We start from the raw sequence: 24,616 nt of genomic DNA on the forward strand, positions 1-24,616 counted from the left end.
CTAATGTATCATTGTGATGTCATATATCACATGAAAGCAAACAAAAATCGTTTGGAATTCACCATAGAAACCATTACATGATATGCAAGGAACATGCGTAATATAAAGTAAGCGATTATAAAGCAAACCATTTTTATTATTCTAAATACATAACGTTAGTTCTGGTGCACAAAAAATCGAACATGCTATCTAGAAAAGTTATAAATATTACAGTTTCTTTAAAAGTGCTCATACAGTCGACATTAATGTGGAATAGGAAGAACTCTGATAAGTTACATAAAAATGCACACTGCCAAAACGGTGCACGTACTTGCATACAGATGAAGTACTAGTAGTACAATACTAATATATTAGTAGTATATTCATAGATATAATAGCATAGCTCAACAAAACATCACAATGAGAATCACGTGCATCTGGGTTCCTCTATTCCCCAGAGGAAGTTGTCGACGTGTGGAAGCGGAGGTGACGTCAGATGATAGATTTCCTCCACGGTCTTATCAATGGGCTGAATCTGATACGTGACGTCACTGGACAGCTTCCGCTTCTTCGTTGGTGTAGGGTCATCCTCGAAAGGGTCCCTGATCCTGATGTTGGTCTTGAGGCTAGAGGGCTCAGTCAACTCTGGCGTGAACGAGTTCTGTACGGTCTCCTTCTTCTTCGGTGAGACATTTAATGCGATAGTCGGCGGCATTTCAAGGGCTGATGCGAGAGCTGGAAAGGCGGAAGTTGGACATTTTGTGGGAAAATACGGAACACCCAAGATCAAGAGAGGGCGTGACCACACGGCCGGGGTCAAGTGGGATTTCGCCTTCAGGCTAGGCAGCGCCTCCTTCGCCGACTTGTCACGTGGTAATTCCTCCTCCACCAGAGTCTGCCTAGGTCTCGTTGGTGTTGGATGTAGTTGGATGGCGGAGTCTGTTTTCTGTAGAGTATGTAACAGATCCGTAATATCCCCACGTGCCACCTCATGGTTGTGTTTGCGATCGATCTTCCTATTTCTTTTGAACCAACTCTGAAATTTCAACACGAATCCGGAATCAAAAGGCCTACTAGGATCTAATAATTATAGTAGTATTACTTTAATTGTTTATTGTAACAAAAATCTCACTATGAGAATCAAAAATTGAAATTACTATCAAATCAGAAATATATTTCGGATGGATATAAGGAGGAAAAACTATTGTTATATGATGTTCAGGTAGATGCTCACTAACAAACCCGTTCATCCGTACAAAGGGGTTCACCCATGCATGTTAAAGGGGCACTGGCTGTGTTAAATGAAAATTTGCTCTATATCATATATTTCAGTAATAACACCAGTATTTAATTACTAGTATTTCAAACACTTTAAACCTCAAAGCAAGCATATAAATATGTGATTTTGGTGATTAAATAATTATTGTCTTGCAAGCCACAACGTATGTAATTTTTCCTTATATATTTCTTTACACTAAAAGCGGTTATCTGACGTTTGATTAGGGTTCTCTTGTTTTTGTACAAATTAAATGTTTTTATTAGTAGATGATATATATATTCCTATGCCTTTGAGTGATACTTGCCATCACTTTCACAGCTACAATGTAATGCACCTTTAATCTAGGAGGTAGATGTTATAACAGTGCTGTGTGGCAGCGATCATGATTCGAGTATCATACATGTCAAAAGAGATTGATTGATTGTATCTTGCTTAACGTCTCGTTCGAGAATTCTTCACTCAAATGGAGACGTCACCAAGACCGGTGAAGGGCTTCAAATTTAGGCCTATGCTCGGCGTTTACGGCCATTGAGCAGTGAGAGTTCTTTAGCGTGCCACACCTACTGTGACACGGGACTTCCGTTTTTAAGGTCATCTAAAATCTCTATTGTAGAAACGAATTAGGTTCGTCACCCTTAATTGTTTTTTTTGTTTTTTTTATTGTTGCATTCCTCATTGCTACCCTTGTAAAGCGCCCTAAAGGAATTTGTTTTATATAAAGCGCTATATAAATTTTATTTATTATTATTATTAGAATAATTATAAGTTTTCTGATTGGCTGAGATCCAACAAACTAGAAGTAGAATAGAACATTATATTTACCTACACGTGCCTTCGAGGTGAATAGAACATTATGTTTACCTACACGTGCCTTCGAGGTGAATATAACATTCAATTTCTCCAACATCGGACCCCAATTTAGATTGGGGATTTCCAAATTGATACGATTCGTTATTATTTCCGTTCAATGAAAAGTCGCGTCTCTATTCACTATCGACTATAGGTTTTACAGTCTATTTCTAAAGCTAAACTGTAGTAACAATTCCTGTTGAAGTCTAGTAAAATAGACCCTGATCTGAATTGAACGATTCACAGGCACTCGACGTTTTAAATATCTATAATAAAAAAAATTGTCGATTATAATATTATGTTTACAGGAAGACAATTTTTTTTATTATAGATATTTAAAACGTCGAGTGCCTGTGGAACGATTAGGTACATGTATCGTTTGGTAAGCTCTAGTGGCAGAGCTCGATGTTCTAAATGATTTAGTCATTAAATCAAACCAAAACTTGTGTCTCTAGCACTTTCGATTAGGTCTTGCATTGTATTTAAATACAAAAATGGACGACCATCGTGCGTCGTTTCCTCTGATCTAGTAGTCTGTTTCAATGTTCATTAATTATTCAATTAAATAATATACTAAAACAATTATTGACATTTTCAGGTCAATACTAAAACAATTATTGACAGTTTTAGGTCAATATGTTGCTTTATCTACTCGAGTAACACAATATTCACCGAGGACGCCAATGTTACATATGTAATAATTGTATGATAAAAATATTATACAATCTTATCAATTGCAAATTCAATTCAATTCAAAATGAAGACAATTTACCGTATGAATTGTAATTCATTTTCATGATTTCTCAAGTCCGAAACAAGGGGAGGGTTGTATAAAGTTATATAATAATGAGTAATACAATTCAACGTTTGAACATACACGAAATGTACAAGTCCCTTATTGGTTTTTTTAAAGGAATTTAATATTTGTACTTGTACAGTATTACAACCAAAGTAAGCCAAATTGTACATCAACTGATGCATCCATCTTTAGTATAACTTTGTATGAAGTGTCCTTAACATTGCTCGCAGACAGCATATCAAATCATTAATTATCTGCATCAAATCATTAATTATCTGCATCAAATCATTAATTATCTACATCAAATCATTAATCTACATCAAATCATTAATTATCTGCATCAAATCATTAAATATCTGCATCAAATCATTAAATATCTGCATCAAATCATTAATTATCTACATCAAATCATTAATTATATCTACATCAAATCATTAATTATCTACATCAAATCATTAATCATATCTACATGTACATCAAATCATTAATTATCTGCATCATATCATTAATTATCTACATCAAATAATTAATTATCTGCATCAAATCATTAATTATCTACATCAAATCATTAATTATCTGCATCAAATCATTAATTATCTACATCAAATCATTAATTATCTGCATCAAATCATTAATTATATCTACATCAAATCATTAATTATCTGCATCAAATCATTAATTATCTGCATCAAATCATTAATTATCTACATCATATCATTAATTATCTGCATCAAATCATTAATCATCTGCATCAAGTCATTAATTATCTACATCAAATCATTAATTATCTACATCAAATCATTAATCTGCGTGTAACGAGTATGTATCAACTCTGTCTGTAATATTAGAGGTTGTTCTAATTCTGAACACCACTCACAGTTTAGTTCGTGGAAATTGACATTTTCAAACTTGATATTCGAAGGGGCATCTAAGATGAAAACTGTCAAATGGTAAACACCTGGTCTGGAGGTTATAAAACTTTTACCGTACTCATACTCAAAACTCTGCCGTGTTTGTTTTGAGTACAACTCTGAGCAAGCTCCAAAGCATACTCGGAAAATCTTGAGCCTGTTCTCCATTTGAGTATGAGAATGATTTCATGAAATTTTTATAACTTTCACTTTTGAGTATGAGTACGTTTACACTGGTGGATTTAAAGGGGGCGTGGAGGGGGGGGGGGGGGGACTAAAATTTTCAAAGTTTAGGTTACAAATCAGTGCGTACTATAAAAAGAGGAAAATCAAATCATATCTATAAAAAATGATTCTAAAAGGTGAATATCAAAATACATAAAGTCCCTAACTCCGTATTTTACATAAGTAGGAGAAATAAGCATTATATCTTGTTCTAATATTGCACACACATAAATGAATAACTGTATAGAGATTCCAAGTTGATTATATTTTTTTCAATAGAAATACTAGTATGCATTTCTTGAGAATTGTCTCTATATACCTTGGTTTAATTTTTGGCAGCCCCTCCCACCCCAAAAGCATGCATACATTTTTTATTGGCTATTATTAAAAAAAATAATTTAATCTACTTCTTATTTCAAAAAAAGAAACATCTTTTAAGGCAAGAGTCGTAACATGTGATGAAAAGGTGCAAGGGCGGATCCAGAGGGGGGGGGGGGGGCAAAAAAAATTCAATTCTAACGAGAATTTGCGTCAAAATGAGATGAAAGGTGGACACTTGAATGTAATAGATCATTCAGATTCATCAACACTAGGGCTGCGTTCAAGATCGTAGCGGCTAACTTAGCTGCTACGCTAGATATCTAAGTATTTTGAACGCACTGTATGAATTAACGCTTGTTATCCCTACGTAGGGCTAGCCTAGCACATTGTTCAAGATCGTAGCGCTACCGAGCCCTACGTATAGCCGCTACAATCTTGAACTCAGCCCTATATATCATTCAATTCCACGATGAATAAGACAAAACTGATATATATTTATCATTCAATTCCACGATGAATAAGACAAAACTGATATATATTTATGATATTGAACTCAGCCCTATATATCAGTCAATTCCACGATGAATGAGACAAAACTGATATATATTTACGATATTTTCGTCAGATAGAAGTATCACTTCAAATTCTTCAAAAGTATATGTAACATAAAAGTTTTGTTTAAGAAGCAAAGAATTTAAAAGTTAAAAAGAAGTGCCAGGAAATGCTCAGAATGCAGGATTTTGCACTATTTACCGCAGAGCCTCTGGGGCCCCCCAAACCCCTGGCCTATTGGGAGAAACCTTTAAATCAGCTTCTTTTTTTAGATTTAAAATCAGATCTGAGTATAGGGATAACAATGACTAGAACGTACGAAACAAGTAGTGAAAACGAAATAACTGTCTCCAGATCTCCCAAAAATGTTATGTACACATGTATAAACTGTGTCAAGATCTCCCTAAAATGTTATGTACACATGTATAAACTGTGTCAAGATCTCCCTAAAATGTTATGTACACATGTATAAATAGTTTCAAGACCTCCCTAAAATGTTATGTACACAAGCAAAAAAGGTGTAAATGGGTGGGGTTGGAGATTGTGAAAAGTAGCTAAAACATCGATCAACTGCTAGACCACCCCCCCCCCCCCCTTCTTTCACAAATTCCTGGATCCGCCTATGAGATGTGTGTAGGACGGGGGGGGGGGGGGGTGTTCAATTCCAAGAAATACAAATAGATGGACTCAAATCCCAGCTCAACGACGAGCAAATAAGTTTGACTAGAAAGAAATTTACTGATGATAAATTTTGTCTCATTTTAGTAGTGTTGATAAAGGTGTTTCTGTTTGTAAGAGGGGATGTAACTTCACCTATGAAGGCTAATCATATGGTTAAATTTTACTCTTAAAATCACTAAAATTCAGGAGTTTCCGGGGGCTTCACACCCTGGGCCCCCACCAGGGCTTTGCCCTGGACCCACTGGAGGCATTAGGGTGGCCCCCAGACCCCATGCCTCTGAAAAAAATTTCACGCCCCTCTAACCAGAATTCCTGGATCCGCCCTTGGATTAACAGCAAGGAGTTTGAGTAACGTGCTCAAAAAAGTTTTATAACATCCAGGTAAGGTTTTCTAAAGTAAATTGCTATTGTGCAACAGCCCATTCATTTTTATCAGAAACTATATATTGCACACATGCAACAATAATTTAGTATCTTTCCAAGAGAGAAAAAAAAAAACATCACTGAAACGTCGCATCAGTAGCCAGGTATACAATTTACCTGGATCCGTTTCTCTGACTCCCCGATAATCTCGCCAATATGTTCTCGCTCGTCTCTAGTCGGAAATCCGGTAACGGCGTAAATCCCCTCCAAAACGGCACGAGCATAGGGGGTGAACGTGGAGTATCGTGCAGGATCTGTAAAGGAGATAGAATAGGGGGTAAACGTGGAGTATCGTGCAGGATCTGTAAAGGAGATAGAATAGGGGGTAAACGTGGAGTATCGTCCAGGATCTGTATAGAGAGATAACATTAGGGGGGGGGGGGGGACGTGGAGTATCGTGCAGGATCTGTAAAGGGAGAGTTGCATTCTAACACTTTCCTTATAACAGTTTGATGTAATTTTGAAAACCATGTCTATTAATTACATCTACGTTAACTTGATTGTCCACATATTACAATATCTATAATCTATATAAGATATATTATTATACTAGCGGAAAAAAGAAACTGCATTATAAAATCTAGTATAATTTTTCTATATTTGTCACATATTTACAGTGACTTTCTTTTGTTGTTCAGGAATCGTATCTGGTTATCATCAACAGGGTCTTGTTATCGCATATGTGATAATACCGAGCTCCTCCCACCTTGTTATCGCATGGGCGGTACTAACATCAGAATACACAACTTCCGAGATGTCAGCTCTTCTGTTATGGAGGTACGTTCAGTGTTCTGTTGAACGTTGGTTGGGTACAAGATGAATACATATACTATAGGTTAGCTATGTAATTACGGATAAAAGTAATGAAAGTGTAAATTTTGTTTATATCAGCCGTTGGTATACATTTAACTGACCATATCAAGAACAATATTTGTTTGAATTAGGCCATTAAATTAAATATGAAATTATTTTTTATTTCCTTCTCTGCACAAGTGATATTTTAATCAAAGAAAAATGGATTTTTGTTTGAGCTATTTCATTATTAAAACAAGATGTGTTTGTGAAACACAAATGCCCCCGATAATGGCCAATTCCGAAGATGGCCAAGTTCACAAGGGCAAATTTCTTGGTACCAGTAGAAAGATCTTGTCAAAAGAAATGCTCATGTACAATATGAAAGCTCTAATATTTACCATTTAGAAGTTATGACCAATGTAAAAAAAAAATTAAAGTAGGTCAAATGTCAAGGTCAAAAGGTTCAATACCAACGGAAAGATCTTGTAACAAGGAATACTCATGTGAAATATCAAAGCTCTATCTCACTGTTCATAAGTTGTTAGCAAGGTTAAAGTTTTCAAAAAGTAGGTCAAACTCCAAGGTCAAGGTCACGGGGTCAAAAATGTTGGTACCCACGAAAAGGTCTTGTCACAAAAAATACTCAAGTGAAATATCAAAGCTCTATCACTTACTGTTCAAAAGGTATTAGCAGGGTTAAAGTTTTCAAAAAGTAGGTCAAACTCCAAGGTCAAGGGGTCAAAAATGTTGATACCCACGGAAAGGTCTTGTCACAAGGAATACTCATGTGAAATATCAAAGCTCTATCACTTACTGTTCAAAAGTTATTAGCAAGGTTAAAGTTTTCAAAAAGTAGGTCAAACTCCAAGGTCAAGGTGTCAAAAATGTTGGTACCCACGGAAAGGTCTTGTCACAAGGAATACTCATGTGAAATATCAAAGCTCTATCACTTACTGTTCAAAAGTTATTAGCAAGGTTAAAGTTTTCAAAAAGTAGGTCAAACTCCAAGGTCAAGGTGTCAAAAATGTTGGTACCCACGGAAAGGTCTTGTCACAAGGAATACTCATGTGAAATATCAAAGCTCTATCACTTACTGTTCAAAAGTTATTAGCAAGGTTAAAGTTTCAGACAGAATGACAGAATTACAAAATGACAGACAGGACAAAAACAGTATGCCCCCCAATCTTCGATCTCGGGGGCATAATTAATAAACCTACTTATATTGTGTGACCCCTCAGTTTGGGTGGTTGCATGATGTCCGATAATCGGCCTTTACGCAATATATGAAGGCAGCGATAAGCATTTGTACCCACCGCGCGTGGACAATAGCATGTTTTGCGTCTCACTGTGCGTAAGAGTTTCACAAAGGGAAAGAACTATTGGGCAACTCGGAAGTTGCGTATTACACAATAGAAACAAGACAGGGATAATGTATTTATTGTAGTTATAGTTACACGTGTGTATATCGAACACGTGTTTTGTTTATATATTTACCGGAAACCAAATTTCATTGGTTTCTATTTAAGTTTCTGTATTTAAATTAGAGAAGCACGGCTTCTCGTGATTTTGCAAGTAGGGAATTGGCCCCATTCGAAGGCTCTCTTCCTGTGCGTTTTGACATGGCACACACTAGCTGCAATAATGTAGCCCTATCCAATTTTTTTTAAATTCTGACGTTTTCGGGATAGGGCTACAATTCCATAGGATCTCCGTAATGGTGCAAAATAATTTTATGAATAACCGATAATAAACTCTGTGTATTAGTCCCAAATGTTGTTTTTACCAAAAGGAGCACCAACTTTGTGCTCGGGCATGTCTAATAAAGGTGTTTTTCATTAAATATAATGTACAGCATGCAAAATTCTTCGTCTGCTCCGCCATGCTTGTTATCGCGAGATCTCGTAGGTGGATCTAATGAAAAGCCTAAACATTGACAATCAGCGCGAAAATGTAGTTACTCGAGCCACTTCGACAAAGAGAGGAAAATCATATTGTTGCAGAAAGAATTTACAATTCGGTTTTTAACTTGATATTAAATTCAAACCTTTTCAATACCGACGAAATAGCTGTCGCCTCCATACTTGTCCATTGATGTAAATACTACCTTATATGGCATATGCAAATGACTTGACAACCGGAAGTTGAAACTTCAGTACATCAAACATGGCGCACAAATATGAATCGAGAAATTGGAATTTATCGAAATTGTTGAAAACGGTAGAATAGAGCCTCACAAATCTAAAGTTGCAGGTTGTAAATTTATATATTGACTAAGAAACATAGAATATCATTTTATTTACGTAAAGAAAGCCAGGAAATGTTTAGAATGAGCGCAAATGTTGCGGGAGTGAATCACTCCCGCATTTGCACCATTACGGAGATCCTAAGGAGTTGTAGCCCTCTCCCTAAAAAAAAAAAAAAAAAAAAAAATCAGAGAGGGCTACATTATTGCAGCTAGGCACACACACACCCACAAAGCATTTATGAATTGTTTTATTACCGATCTTAGTTTCTCATTGTAGAGAACAGAAGATGTATTTTTTCTAAGAAGATGTTATTATATATATAATATTTTATATTTGACGTCAATAAACTGCACTCTTGAGAGCGCTTCTGTACCTACACACGGTGTTTATTTATAGTATAAATTGTTTATGTTCGGTTGAGTGTAACGAATTAGAACATAAATCAGTTTGCTGTTTCACAGGTAAAGCGTACGCCGATCGATGTCTGGGGCGTTGAAGCAGACAGGAAGTGTTATGTAACAGATATACACACACCTGTGACTGGTTTTTTTAGTCAGCAATATTAAATTAAATTCCTGAAAAATAATTTATGAAGCCACCAACATGTGATTGATACTGACAGGGATAATCAGTTTTCATTAAGTTAGTTTTACTCTTTTGCGGGTAAAGCGTATTAAATTTTATATACACATGCATCGTCCGACGATGGCAATCTACCATTGTATTGAATGTATGGTTCCACAGGGGCTAAGCCCGTTTTGGGCCCGAAGCCTGTGATATCTATGTTCAATAAATGTAAAATGAGAAGCTTTTGAAATATGTGACAAGTCGGTCATCGTCTAGCTTCCTCGTAATATTCACATTATCAAAAGTCGGTCATCGTCTAGCTTCCTCGTAATATTCACATTATCAAAGAGATGGGCGGTCCTTCTCTCGTGAAAGAAGGACCGCCCATCTATTTGATAATGTGAATATTACTCGGATGGTAGACGATAACCATTACTTATTGTTTATATTTATAAAATCTAAACAATCGATAAAGGTGATGTGTTTTTTTAACAATATCGGATAGTACCCGACTCAGATGCACGGACGTTTTCATGGTTAGTGAACACATGTTGTTTATCGAAGGGTTCGTACGCACGAGTTTTACTGGCTAATACTGTGTGAAGTAAGGAGTGTAAAAGGTTTGTTTGGACACTATTCGTTAAGGAAAGCACTTTAGTTTTGACAAAATTTACCCTTCTGTCATGCCACGACTCAGCGAAAACCAACATAATCGTGCTGTTTGGATGCTTCAAGCTGGAATGGCACAAAATATCGTAGCAAGACACTTTGGAGTTCATCGGAACACCATCCAGTCATTATGGAGACGTTTCCAACAATCTGGTAACACTCGGAATCGACCACGTTCTGGGCGTCCTCGTGTGACGTCGCGTCGACAGGACAACCACATTAGATTTGAGTGCACCTGAGAAATCGTTCCAGACAGCAAGTTTGACTGCTCGTAGCATTCCTGGACTTCGACCAATCAGTCCCAAGAACAGTGCGTAATCGTCTGCGCGAGCACAACACCAGAACAAGACGTCCAGCGGTGCGCCCAATACTGCTTCAATGTCATCGCATCGCTAGACTAGCGTGGTGCAGACGACATCTGCAATTCAGAATACAGGACTGGGCCAATATTCTGTTCACTGATGAATCCAGATTTCATTTGGATAGCAGTGACGGCCGTTGTAGAGTGTATGGTCGCGTTGGGGAGAGGTACCAGGACGCTTGTGTTGTGCAACGTCGACAATTCGGTGGAGGTAGCATTAAGGTGTGGGGTGAAATTACAGCACGTGGAAGGGCCCCTCTACAAATTGTCAATGGAAATCTCACCGACGTACGCTATCGAGACGAAATTATTCAGCGCCATGTGATACCCTTCATACAGAGACAGCAAAATCACATCACTCTGCAGCAAGACAATGCAAGGCCACATGTTGCACGTGTAGTCAGAGACTTTTTTGTTCAACAGAATGTTGATGTCTTGCCTTGGCCAGCTGTTTCCCCCGATTTATCACGTCTGGGATGAAATGGAACGACGTCTACGCCGTTTACTAAATCAGCCAGTGACATTGGCTGATTTAGGCCAGGCTTTAACCAACATCTGGAACAACATCCCGCAAGCATTTCTGAACACTTTCGTGGCATCAATGAGGCGCCGTTGTCAAGCATGCGCGAATGCAAATGGTGGTCACACGCGTTATTAACTTTGTTAATTCAAGTTCGAATACCAGTGTCTTTCAAGTGTGCTGAAATTAACGTTATTATGTGTGTGTGCGCTAACAATGAAATGCTATTCGAGTTTTGTGTTTCTTGACTTTACGTATATCAGATTTTTTTCTTGATACTCCCTAGCCCCCCCGAAAATAAAGATTAGACTACATTGTAAATTGTTTAGACATGAATTAACATGGATTTATATGGTAGAACATTTATCCGTGGTGACAAGCCGTGGTGATCCATTTCTTATCTTTACGAAACAGTAATTTATAAAGTAAACTGTCAAAAAGCCTTTAAAATGTACCGCAAAGGAAGACGATAAACTTGATGTTTTTAAAACGCGCGTTGTTGAATTATTGTCATTTAACACTTCACTTTCTTACCACGAGCATAATCAAAAGTGCTTTTATTGAGTGATATTTCACACCAACAATCAAAAAGAATTACTAAGTATTACGTTATTCTAGGCTTCGTACTTCAATCTACGAAAGCCAGGTAGGCTCATTTTTGAAAAGTGAAAAAAATAATATCGAACTCGTTAGTCATGTGGTTATAACGAATTAGTATGTCGTTATAACGAGTTGATAATCTCGTTATATCGAGTTAATTATATCGTTACAACGACTTAGTATCTCGTTATAACGAGTTTTAAATTATCTCGTTATAATGAGTTAGTATATCTCGTCATAACGCGAAATTAACTCGTTATATAACGCGAAACTAATTCGTTATAACGAGATACTAACTCGTTATAACGAGATTATTAACTCGTTATAACGAGTTTTAATTTTTTTTCTTTAAAAAATGAGTCCAGTCGGTTATCAGTCAATCGGATTCAACTTTTCGTATTAATCCGATTGACTGATATCCGCGGCGTTGCACCTTTGCTTCTCTTAGTGTTTTTTTTTTTTTTTGCGTCTATTTTTTACGTCTTTAAATCCGCTCGACATGATCCTTATATGTTTAAATATTGTTGACAGGGGTGGATCCAGGAATTGCTGTTACGAGGGGCGCCACTTTATGAGGCAGGGGGTCTGGGGACCGCCATGAGGCCCCAGCTCCTGGATTTTACAGATTTTATAGGGCATGAAATATGTCTCCTATTTAGTAATTTGTACTATTTTCTATTAAGGTGAAATTAATAAAATGACGCAAATTTTAATTTTGGAAAAAATTAAGTTCTCCCAATAAAGCAATTCAAGAAATGAACAGATTTTGTCATTTATTTATCCAGGAGTGGAAGAAATTATTGCTTCTTTTATCGTTTAATACATTTTTTCTGAACAAGATACCACGATTTACCTTAAATGTGAAAAATTTAGGGGGGGGGGGTGACTTAAATCCGCCACTGGTTGATGATACTGTATCGAACGATAAATAGGAAACTTAGACTGTCTCACTAGTGAGCTCGCTTTATTGATCACGCACCGGCGAGCGTGATCAGCACTTGGCCGAGTGATAGCTACACGTTACAATACGTACGATAATAACCGCAAATTCGGTGGTCAGTTTACGTAAAATATTCAAAATAATAAAAATTAGACAAGAAGTGATTCTCGACCTCGTTACAATCATCGGATTTTCCTCAGTTTTATTTAGTTTACCATGGGAATCAATTTTACCTATACAGTGGAGTTTATCTTTCACCGTTGTGGAGTACGCGTCAGATGGATTCCACTTATTAGTTATGGGTGGAGGGTGGGGTGGTTGTAAATTTCAGGGTAAGGGGAATGAAATCCATCATCACCAAAGACTCTTAATCTGTAACTAAGACACTGTTTTAAATTTGCTAAATCGCAGGCGGTCTCTGTCCTCAGTTGCGGTCGCACTTGAAACACGTTACATATTTTGAACTGAAAATTGTGCTAAGTGTTGAATCTAATTAGATACACGGTTCCGTTCCCGTTAATTACGACACACCCCGTGCCGAAAACCTTGCACGATCAATCTTAAGAGCGGACGTACGCCCTGTCTAATGGAAGACCCACAGGTAATTAAAGACCTTACCGGAAGTTAAGACCCATGGAAGACCCAAAGGAAATAAGGTTTTCCCCACGATATATAATGGTATATTCTTGTCTATATGGTTTTTGAATGTACGCAACTTGTAAAAGTATTAGCCAAAATACAATGTATGTTAAGGTGGCTCATTATATAAAAAAAATATCTAAAGCATCTCATGTAAAGCATAAAGAATGATACAAGCTTCTAATCATTTTTACATTGTTTGATTTCTTTTTTCTGAAATGACAAAAAGATATTTTGTATGCAAATAAGATATTTTAAATTCCAAACTTTGCTTTGATGCATGATATAAATATCTAATAAAACCTGCTAAGAAGACTCGTGTAAATGTTCGAATTTTTTAGATAAGAATATCTATTAAAATTATAACGGTTTATTGTTGATTTTTTAAAAATGTATTATGACTAAAATCTTCAAAGAAAATGTCATTGGAGGAAAAAAAGAGATATATTAGACAAATGTTTTAAAAAGAAATTGAAATCATCAAATTTAAAAAATATCGGTATATTTTTTTTAATATACATGTATTTATATATAGATTTGAACCAAACCAGAAAAAAGTAAATGTCCCGATAAAAGTTTATTCATTTATATAAATTACATAGAATAATTATATTCTTGCTCATTTTATGCACTTTTCGTTCAGAAAATGATTCTTTTATCTATTTATCAAGTATTCTGATTACAATGTTCTTCAATTTTTATAATTCGAAAAAAAAAAAATCGCTGAATTTTGGCCATTTCAATTTCGTTCTTGATTTTCATCTAGTTCACAAACCAGGTGTAGGAACGATAACTCTGGTCATGTTTCAACAAACTTTCATGTTAACATTCAAAGATTGTACGAATAGCTTTTATCTAAATATACAATATAACAAATGGAAATAATTTCATTCATATATTACGTCTTACTAAGTCAACCAAAACAATAAGCAAACGAGTACAAGCAAATACAAATACTTGAAAAATAAAGTTGTACCCTTACTGTAAAAGTACTGTAATGTTGCATGTTTTTACCGCATTAGATATACAGCTCTTACTTTATATAATATAAATACATTTACACCATGTAGATATATTACTTACTTAAATTTGTATACAATAATAGGTATATTGCTTACTTAAAGTATACAAATTTTCATTTCATAAAAAGAGCTGCCTTTGAATCGCTATTTATGGTCAATAATTAATACCTTTAATATTTCAATGACCCAAGAAATAAAGAAAATCTAAAAATGATTAAGGAAATTAAATTAGATACCTTTCTTTCCTTGTTCTGTCATGTTTTACTTCAGTGCGATGGAATCGAAATGAGACGAATACGGTCTTTTTGCTTCTTCATAAAGCGGAGATTTAATGAGGAGTACCTGATAAAGGGCTGCGAAAGCCCTAGACGGCGGTACGGTACTGGGGCGTGCGCCTAATTATCTACTTATAATTAATTCAATTAACAAGGGAAAAGTCGTGCCGCTTGTTACTTTACCTGATGGGTATGAAAACATAATCATTTGTTAAAACAACAACGACCACCTAAGTTCCTTTCGCGGTGGTTTTATGCAAAGAAATTACGAGAGAGAGAGAGAGAGAGAGAGAGAGAGAGGAGAGAGAGAGAGAGAGAGAGAGAGAGAGAGAGAGAGAGAGAGAGAGGTCAAACCTGTAGAGTAAATTCCAATCATTTAACCCTTTCACATTCTGTGTTGGGGACAGAAGTGAACACTATGAAGACAAAAAAATCATCCTTACAGATACTCCCCATAAACATGACCCACAGAATGTGAAAGGGTTAGATGCAATATATTAGTTTAGTGCGGCTAGGAGGTCTGGGGACCTCCCTACTGATATTTTCATCGAAACATTATTTTACACTTTAAAGGAAAGAATTGAATAAACTTTTAAAGGTGTTCCTATGACTACAGAACATTTTGACAAGCAAAAACGGCCACCGGTTATTCATTCACCCTCTCCCTCTCTCTCCCAAAATGAATGGAGTGCGATCCCTGTAATCTCCCTCTCCAATACTTAGTATTACATATATGTATGTATGTGATACGCAATTAAGAACGTTGTTGTTTTCAATTGTGCTGTTAATTTACAAAGTTATACAAATGTTCACGATATCAAATGTCGACAGATTCGCGAACAAGCAAATCTTCATGTGTACTAATACATGTATATACCAATGTATCGGGCATGCACAACCAGGGGGCTGATCCTCCACTTTTTTTGACAACGTTCATTTTCTGCTATTTTCATATACAAACTAAGTTATTTTCACATATATACAAGAAGATTAATTGGCAGATTGGTCCCCACCCACTCTTTTGATAGTAGTTATGAATGGTAATAATGAATGAATTGATGAATTGAAGGACGAACGGAGCCCCCTCCCTCCAATTTAGGAGTATGAAGTTTGAGCAAAAGAGAAATATTTAGGTTTCTTTTCTGCTTGACAACAATTGTAGAAAACAATTTATATATATATATATATATATATATATATATATATATATATATATATATATATATATAATTAACCCGGGCCCAATCACCCCCCCCCCAAGGAAAAACCATCCCAGTATAGAATTTTCCCCCAAATGACAGTACCCCCCCCCCTCTTCTTACATTTTAGCTATGTATCCGTTTCCACTTCTATAACTAGAATTCTCTAGCTTATCTAGACCCAGGGATTCTTCGTATTATTTTTTTTTAATTTTGAGCTGGATCTTGTGTATCGTGAACAATCATCATCTTAATATGATTTTTTTTTTCAGAAAGGAAATTATTCAAATCCTGTAATGGTATATCAAAATTCATTCAGACATCTCGAGTCTTTATCGTTATTTACTAGTATCTAACATTCGAAACAGTGAAGTTGGGAAGAAGTTAATGGTTTTAAATCTAAAATTTTGAATTTAAATAAACAGGAAAAATTTAGTTTTGTTTATACCGTTCATATATCTTACTTTTCAGATATTTTAATTGTATATATATTAGTCGACTTTTTACGAAAAATCCTAATGATATTGACCATCGTTAAAGTCTTTTGGGAAGCATATTGTATTTACAATATGCATTTGAAATTAGTTTTCAACGAGTAAACCCAACTTCAACATCTTAAAAAAAATATTCGTTTGTTTAATGAATATCGTAATATTGATGAACGCATATCTATTTCATTAAACTATAACAAATGAAATCTGGAAACCGGATGTGGGGGAAAATTCTATACTAGGGCGGTTTTTCCGCCCAAGGGGAAACTCTATACTGACTTTGTACATAGGGGGAAATTGTATGCTGGGGCGCTTTTTCCCCCTATGGGGGAAATTCTATCCTGGGCACGTTTTTGCGGGGGAAAAGTCTATGCAGGAGGAAAGTCTATGCTACAACACCGGAACCGGTTTTTATCGTTGTTTTTATTTGTCGGTCTCACCGGTCCCGGAGTTTTCACATGTTATTTTACGAAAGATGAAAATAATATGATCAATCAACTATCAGAATGAAGGAATGAGATATCATATCTAAGTTGACGAGAAATGGGACTCAAATATTCTGATATATTCTGTTTTTATCGGATAAAAAATATCTGGGACGGGCCGGGACCGTACACCGGGTTTTAGTCACGGGACCGAGACCAAAGACTGGGGCCGAGACCGGGTTTAGTCAGTACCGAATTATATCATTCAGCGGACGATCCAGAAAATTTTCAAAGGGGGCACTGCATTTAAAGATTGTACCTTTCAGGCACGTTTCATCGTATTTCAAAGTTATAGGGGGAGGGGCACTCGGAATCAAAATTGGAAGTTTCTTCTTATAATATGTTGACAAGGAAAAGGAAAAACAAACAAAGAAAACAAGATATTTTGCGCGATCTCCGAAATCCTAATTTGTAGGATAGATAGAGTCTTCTATCACGTCTGCCTCAACGTTTTCCCCCAATCTTCGGTGTCTTAAATCGTGGGAATGGGGCGAGGTAGAGTGTTTTACTATTAATGATCATTACTTCGTTCAGTAACTTTTAATCATAACTTTCAAGCTTACATTCTTCTCATTTACTCCTACTGTTAGAAATAGTGTGTGTGTGTAGGGGGGGGGGGGGGGGGGGATCGGATCAGGGGCAATTACCTACACGTGCATCTTTTACTTTCATTAATGATCATTGGAAAAATGTGCTTGCTTTTTCCGCTGAGGATGGAGGTGGGTGGGTTGAAGACTGCATATTGACAAAAAATTTCCTATTGTTTAAGATAGAGTCAACCGATTAAGGAGAGGCCGGTTGCAATCCCTGTACCCCCCCTCCCCTCCTCTAGATCCGCCACTGTCATTGAGGTATTTCAATGCCAAATTTATATCACTGGATTATGTACATGTATGAAACTCAAACGTTGGCTTATCATCTAGACCAGATTGTCTCCTCTGTGGAATTTGAACTTTCATTTCCAAATATAATACAAGGATGATTCTTCTAAGGTCAAAGGTCGAAACTATAAATATCTTATATACATTAGGCCTGTATCATCTGCAATTAATAATTTAGCCCTCTCCGACTTTTTTTTTTATTTGGAGAGGGCTATACAGTGAAACCTCTCTAAACCGACCGGCTCTCGGACCGAAAAAAACCCCGTGTGATTAATAAGAAATATTCTCACTGAAATCATCTAATTTTAAACTGAAAATCTATAACAGGATCCCGATATATAAAGAAAACACAGAGGCATATTGGAATTCCTCTTACCTATAAAAACTCTGTATTGAACATACATCACAAGATTATAGAACATGTATCACAAGATTATCGAACATACATGTACATCACAATATATTGAACATACACCACAATATATAGAATATACATCACAAGATATTGAACATACATCATAATATATTGAACATACATCACAAGATTTTGAACATACATCACAAGATATTGAACATACATCACAAGATATTGAACATACATCACAAGATATTGAACATACATCATAAGATTATCGAATATAACAACGTTTTACACGCCATATATGACCATTCAATATTTTCAATTAATCTATAATGCACATATTTAATAACTTTTTAGCTTATTGTCTAATTTGTAATTTGATTGTCTATAGAATATGATGAATGGAAAGGAAGCAATCCCTAATCATGATTTAAAATCAAGTGGTAATCTGCTGAGAAAAGATGAATATAAAAACAGTGATCTATCTCATAATTTCTAGAAAGAATACAAAATTAAAGAAGATCGAGTAATTTGCATTTCTGTGTAAAAATGATTCATGTTTTATTTTTCTTATACTTTCCCCCAGTCTGATAAAAATTAAGTCGTATAACGACAACATAAAAATAAAGGAGCGGATCGAGGAGCTGATTTTAATCAGATTGACTTTTCCCCGTAGTCCGTGATTTTGCGTGACCCGTGACTGTCCGTGTTTTGCAAACCGCGATTCTCTCCATACGTAACAATGGGATGACGTCATACTAGTATAACGTCACAACATTTTCTTTGTTGCTACAATAAGGTGTATCTGGCAAAGCGCAGTGAGTAGACTTTTTCCTCAAATTCCATGTGTATCACACGAAAGCTCGGGGATCCAGACCGCATATATTTGTAGTTTAGTCTGTGATCTCCTACTTTTGTTCATTTGGTGTCAAATTTAACAGTTAATTATTGATATGGAAGATAAAAGGCATACTACAAGTGTGTGTGTTTGTGGTGGTGGTGCACGGTCGTGGTGGTGGTGGTGGTGGGGGGGGGGGGGTGGTGGTTCTGCAACTGAATTTATTTCCTCCATGATTTTAGATCTGACATTGATTGGACTGACATTGAAATGGAATTCCCCATTTTTGACATCGCTGCCGATAACAAACAGGAGATGGTAAGAACTATACTTCTGGAATAAATGCTCTTCTTATTATTTTTAATTATTATCAAATTAAAATGAATATTATTTTCTAATTGATGTATTGATGAATTATTACAGAGTGAGTTTGTTGGGCGGAAGAAGATCCTTAAAACCATCGAGAGGATTGAAATCATCAAAGAAAAACACGCAGGCGTCAACGTAAGTTTTGGACGTTTGGTGGGTAAACAGTCCAGTGTGTTAATATGAGCTGAAATTGAATTGCAGATTCTGTATGTAAATTATCTCTAATTCCAGATGTTTCTGCCACCTTGGGCGACAGACGCCTATTTCAAATCACTTCACAAACAGGAGACACAGGTACATCACCAGTTCATCAGATATGAACTAATCTGTTCATCTACAATTTTAGAAAGAAAAAAATAATCATTTACCATTTCTTTTTATTCCTGAAGGCTGACGTCTTGCTTTTCCTTTGATACTAGTACTGTAAAATTAGCAATTTAACACTACAATGTTCTATCAATAATGTAATGCTAGTAATTCACCATTAGTCATGCAGTACTAGTATGTAACCTTAGTAATCACATATTATAAGTAATATAACATATATTGGCATTGTTACATGTACATTAGTAAATAACCAATGTAATGCAAATGAAGAGGTCAGCCGGGTTCGATCGCCGATGGCCAGATAGCTCAATTGGTAGAGCACCTAACTAGAGATTCAGGGGGCCACGGTTCGGGTCTGGTCTGTTGCATTTTCTCCCTTCCTGTTACACAGTAGTAGTGAAGTGACAGTAGCCAGCATGCGTTTAAATCTGAAACAAGTTTTATTTCTGTTACAGAACTTCCGCGTGCAGAACAGACACGAGGATGACACTGAAGATGACAATGAAGAACCCCTGCCATGGAAGCTGTTCCTGTTCAACATTGACACTTTTAAGATCCCGATTCAGGTATTATTTATTATTCGTTGCATTTGTGATAAGAGTGACACGACGATTGTCTTTCAGGATGTTAATGATACGTATATTTATCAGCTGGTGTTTTTTTTATTATCAGGACATAGAAAAGGACACTACCAAAGAACTTGAAGACGTCACAGAACCGTCCATGTCACAAAGTTCTGTCACCAATGTAAAACTGGTAAATATGCTTACAGATTACATGCATTTTTATTTTATAACTTAAGGTAGCTATTGATAGCTAGCCCCAAAAAAACCGCTCATTGAATTTTTTTCAATTTTATTTATTTTAACATTTTGACTTTATCCTAAAACATATCAAAAAATCAACAAAAGTAATCAGGTTAATTTTCGAGGAAAGCGAGATTGAAATCCCCTCTTTTGCAGCCCCAAAAGGCAAAAAATGCTAAAATTGAGCAAATTAACACAAAAGCCAATGAAAATTTTATTGACACCAGAAATATTGTTTGTCATATATAGTTATGTAAATTAAACACAAACAGATAAAAAATCAACATGGATTAGATTTTCAAAATGCATCTAAGGAAAACATTGGCATGATTCGACTTGGCAATTGGCCAAATTTACCCTAAATATAGCGTTTCTCAAATACTATCACGCATACATTTTTTGACAACAACAAAATTCTGCTCATAAAATTTCTGATTTTATTTCATTTTTACAATAAGTCAAGTAGTATCTAAAATATTGAATAGAAAAAAATATACCAAATGAGGTTTAATCTGAAACTATGTCAGATTTTGTAACCCTACCCCCTCCCTTCTAGAAATGAATTTTAAGAGATACAGTCAGCAGAGATAAACTATTGACCTTAAATGATTAAGCATTCCCAAATTACCATATTGAGCATTCAAACTCACAATACTAGAAGTTTCTATGAGCCATTTAAGAATGATATATAATGTGTGCTATTGCAGTTGACCTTTTTGCACTCACAATGATTGCCTAAATATTTAGTTATTTTTCATACAATTTCTTGTAATAACTGGACCAAATCTATTACCTATAAATATTTTTTGATAGAAATTTATATCACTATACAGTATAATACACCAAATATGTTTAAATAACCATTTCATATTTCAATAAATAATTAATATCAATGGAAAGAGACCCATGGACTGCCCATGGATCACTACAATTAAGTCCATCTGAGTCATCTTAGCCTCACAGATAGGTGTGTCTTTCATAAGTTTAAGATTTCTAATTGTAGTTTCACATGGAACTATTGGATAACTGAGAATGCATGTACATGTATATTGCATTAACTAACGGAAGTTTTCCCCAGGTGAAGGTCTATGTTCACTGTATGTATAGGGGGGGGGGGGGGGGGGGGGGGGGGGGGGGGGGGGGGGGGGGGTGAATTAGTTCCATTATGAAACTTTTCTAAAAATTTTATATACATTAATGTATCTATGATGTATATTTCAACTAAATTTTGAATTACAAGGAAAATTCAAACACATTGATTGAAGTAATAAAATTGATATTCTATCATGTGCACATTTTTTACTAATATATCTAAGAAAAAATAATCAACATTGAAATTTCCTTTACATCTATGCAATATTATTGTCTTTCAAAAGGCATGTACTTGTAATATACGAGTACATGACATGTACTTGTTTTCCCTTAAATTCACAATTTAGTTTAAAGTATGTTGTATAACATCCACTGCTCTGAGCTCATATAAGTGAATTAATGTTTTTCATCCAGTCCCAAATTTTGCAGTAGTTCTTTAATCTTCGGAACTTGATCAAGCATTTTTAAATTTGTGGAGTTGTGGGGGTCCAGGGGATATGTCATCATCACTGTAAATGGAGTACCTGTTCAAAATATAGATAAATATATTTAAATATAGCAAAAAAGATGAATATCTGATATACTCAGAATTGTCTTTACAAATGTTTATCAAAAAAAAAAATATAGTACCTCTCTTGCTGTTATACTTGTTGACTCGAAATCCACTTCAACCTGCACTGGTCCTATCTAACCTCCCTCGGTCTTCAGGCTGATGCCTAGAAAAAAGATCATCATAATTGATATTTGCACCGTTAGGTCTATATTATACCATTGAGTAATTAGATTGCATCATACAATGTGAATTTTAGAACTGTGTCTCAACACATATTCAGTTAAAATTTAAATACTGATGTTTCAAAATTATAAATTGCAATGAGATGACATGTATATATGTTTTCATAAACTGCCATAGACTTATCATATCTGTTTTATTTACAAAATGTGGGTCAAGAGAAGGGCATACGTGTAGTATACATATCTTACTTATACATACAATGCATACATTTGCCTATGAGAGGGCATATGCAGACTTGTGATTAATTTACATTATTTAAAAAGGTTTTGCCAACCTACATGTTTGTGTGAAACACAAAACTTCAGGTTTGATATATTTCTTAGGTCACTGAAATTTCAAAGTAATAATATATGTATACTATAGTCTAGGGAATTATAATTCAACACATGCCCCCCCCCCCTTCCACTTTTTATCCGGTTCCCTCATACCCCTAGATAGTAGGTCTATACAGATATTTGTTTTTCATTACTTTTATACATGTAGTTCAAGGTATGTTATTTTCGTAACAGTTATTTTCATAACGATATTATTATTTTCTTAATAAAAGAGTTGTGAGAGCCCATGTTTACAAATGTGGTATACATTTACATGACATCCGTTCGTTTACAATCACTGGCACAGGTGGGAGTTATATTTTATGCACATATGGAATACATATATACATACAAAATAATACATCTACTGTATGTCGTGTGTTTAAACTTACAGATGTTATTATAAATCGCGTTGTGAAATAGCAGAGGAAATGTGAGTTGAACTTTTGAATACAAATTTATGGCATTTTTTTTCACTCACCAAACGAAACTATGATTTCGTTGTCCAACTTGAATGCATCCACCAACTTCCTCTTCTTGCAAGAAACTTTGTTAGGTCTCTCAATGACTGTATAAACAGTATTTAATCTCTCAGCATGCAACACTCGGACATTACGATGCATCAATCAACAACTTTGTTTACGTAGCGCATCTATGTACATGGATTGGTGGTTGGTTTAACATTTCGATTAGCAAAAAGTTTCACACAGATGAAACATTTGATCTACCATTATTACAGACATTGAGGTATACTTATGTGGTATGTGCATATTTTCTGTAGGCGAGTCAGTCACAGCAACAAAACACTTTCGGAACCCCTTTTTGTTTTTCAACTATTCTATGACGGAGTAAGGAATTCCGGAAAATGAATTCACGTGAAAATACACAATTTTTACTGATCACGTGGTTGCTATCATTCCTGGAATTCATAAACGTTTAATTCTATTGTAAGAAAGTTTGGGAGTAGCACTGTAGGGAGAATTTGTAATGGAGAAACGCATACTGCATTATCTAAGTTATAGAAAGTCGGGGCATTCATGACTGGTCCTTGATACAATTACATGTATATGAAACTCTGTCAGGAAAAAGAACACAAAGTTACATAATTAATGTCTTGCAATACACTGGAATATCGATGTTGTGTTGTCCAGCCATAACAGATTACAGTGTTTGCTTTGAGATATAACATTGTAATAAAGACCATGACATATTCTTGATGGGCCATGATTTTGTAAATGCAGATCTAGAGGATATAAATCCGTGCAAACCTTTCCAGATATTGGGAGTGTATAGTACATGTGTCTGTCACAGCAGGGTGTGCCCAGTGTTACACAGGCCAAAGTAAAAAATGGATTGTTGTAAAAGTTTTACTGAAGAGACAACAAATTGTAAATGTCTGGACTGTAAGATGTGCAGAGCACTCTGAGTTAGTCGGGGTTGAATATGCGTTGCGTATTTCTCGAGTTGAGTGTACGCCAATGATGTGGGAGGATACTGGTCTGTTCACAGGGGCTAAGCCCGTTTTGGGCCCGAACTCTGTGATACCATAAATATTTAAGCCCGTTTTCGGCCCGAACTCTGTGATACCATAAATATTTAAGCCCGTTTTGGGCCCGAACTCTGTGATACCATAAATATTTATGGTATCACAGAGTTCGGGCCCAAAACGGGCTTAGCCCCTGTGGGTCTGCAGGGCCGTAAATTACATGGAGGCGGAGGAGGCAGCTGCCTCCTCCAACTTTTGAGCCAAAAAAATTAAAATTTAAAGTTCATTAGAATTTATGTTGTTTCCAATAACTAAGAACATGCTATCTCCCTTAAAAAGCATTCCAAATCTTTCTTTTAGAATGAGTTAGTCAAGTAACATCTTAGAAGGCCCTAGAATCAAGGATTTTGCACGAAACGTGTTCAGTGTGCTCAGCGTCTGGGGGCCTGGGCGGCCCCCAGACCCCCGCCTAATTTCCTGCCTCCTCCAAATTGAAGGTTAATTTACGGCCCTGGTCT

At 35.8% G+C, this 24,616-nt stretch overlaps 1 protein-coding gene and 1 long non-coding RNA gene across 2 annotated transcripts; both read right to left on the reverse strand.

The window, feature by feature from the left end:
- Window positions 1-406: 406 nt before the first annotated feature.
- Window positions 407-8,628, reverse strand: LOC125678865 (uncharacterized). The gene is made up of 3 exons (XM_056157231.1): window positions 8,598-8,628; window positions 6,137-6,273; window positions 407-1,015 (listed from the first exon to the last, which is right to left on the reverse strand). The coding sequence occupies exons 1-3, from the start codon at window positions 8,626-8,628 to the stop codon at window positions 407-409; spliced, it is 777 nt and encodes a 258-aa protein (XP_056013206.1).
- Window positions 8,629-21,563: 12,935 nt separating this feature from the next.
- LOC130052089 (uncharacterized) lies at window positions 21,564-23,450 on the reverse strand. The gene is made up of 3 exons (XR_008800451.1): window positions 23,094-23,450; window positions 22,133-22,218; window positions 21,564-22,026 (listed from the first exon to the last, which is right to left on the reverse strand). It is a non-coding gene; the product is annotated as an uncharacterized LOC130052089 (long non-coding RNA).
- Between the last annotated feature and the right edge of the window lie 1,166 nt (window positions 23,451-24,616).

The sequence above is a fragment of the Ostrea edulis genome, chromosome 2 (assembly GCF_947568905.1).
Source record: "Ostrea edulis chromosome 2, xbOstEdul1.1, whole genome shotgun sequence".
Classification (NCBI taxonomy): domain Eukaryota; kingdom Metazoa; phylum Mollusca; class Bivalvia; order Ostreida; family Ostreidae; genus Ostrea; species Ostrea edulis.

Coding starts and splice junctions, on each gene's coding strand:
- LOC125678865 (XM_056157231.1), bottom strand. CDS start 8,628: ATGCCCGAGCACAAAGTTGGTGCTCCTTTTG. Junction 6,274..8,597: donor CAAAGTTGGTGCTCCTTTTG/GTAAAAACAACA, acceptor TCTCCTTTACAG/ATCCTGCACGATACTCCACG. Junction 1,016..6,136: donor AGTCAGAGAAACGGATCCAG/GTAAATTGTATA, acceptor TTGAAATTTCAG/AGTTGGTTCAAAAGAAATAG.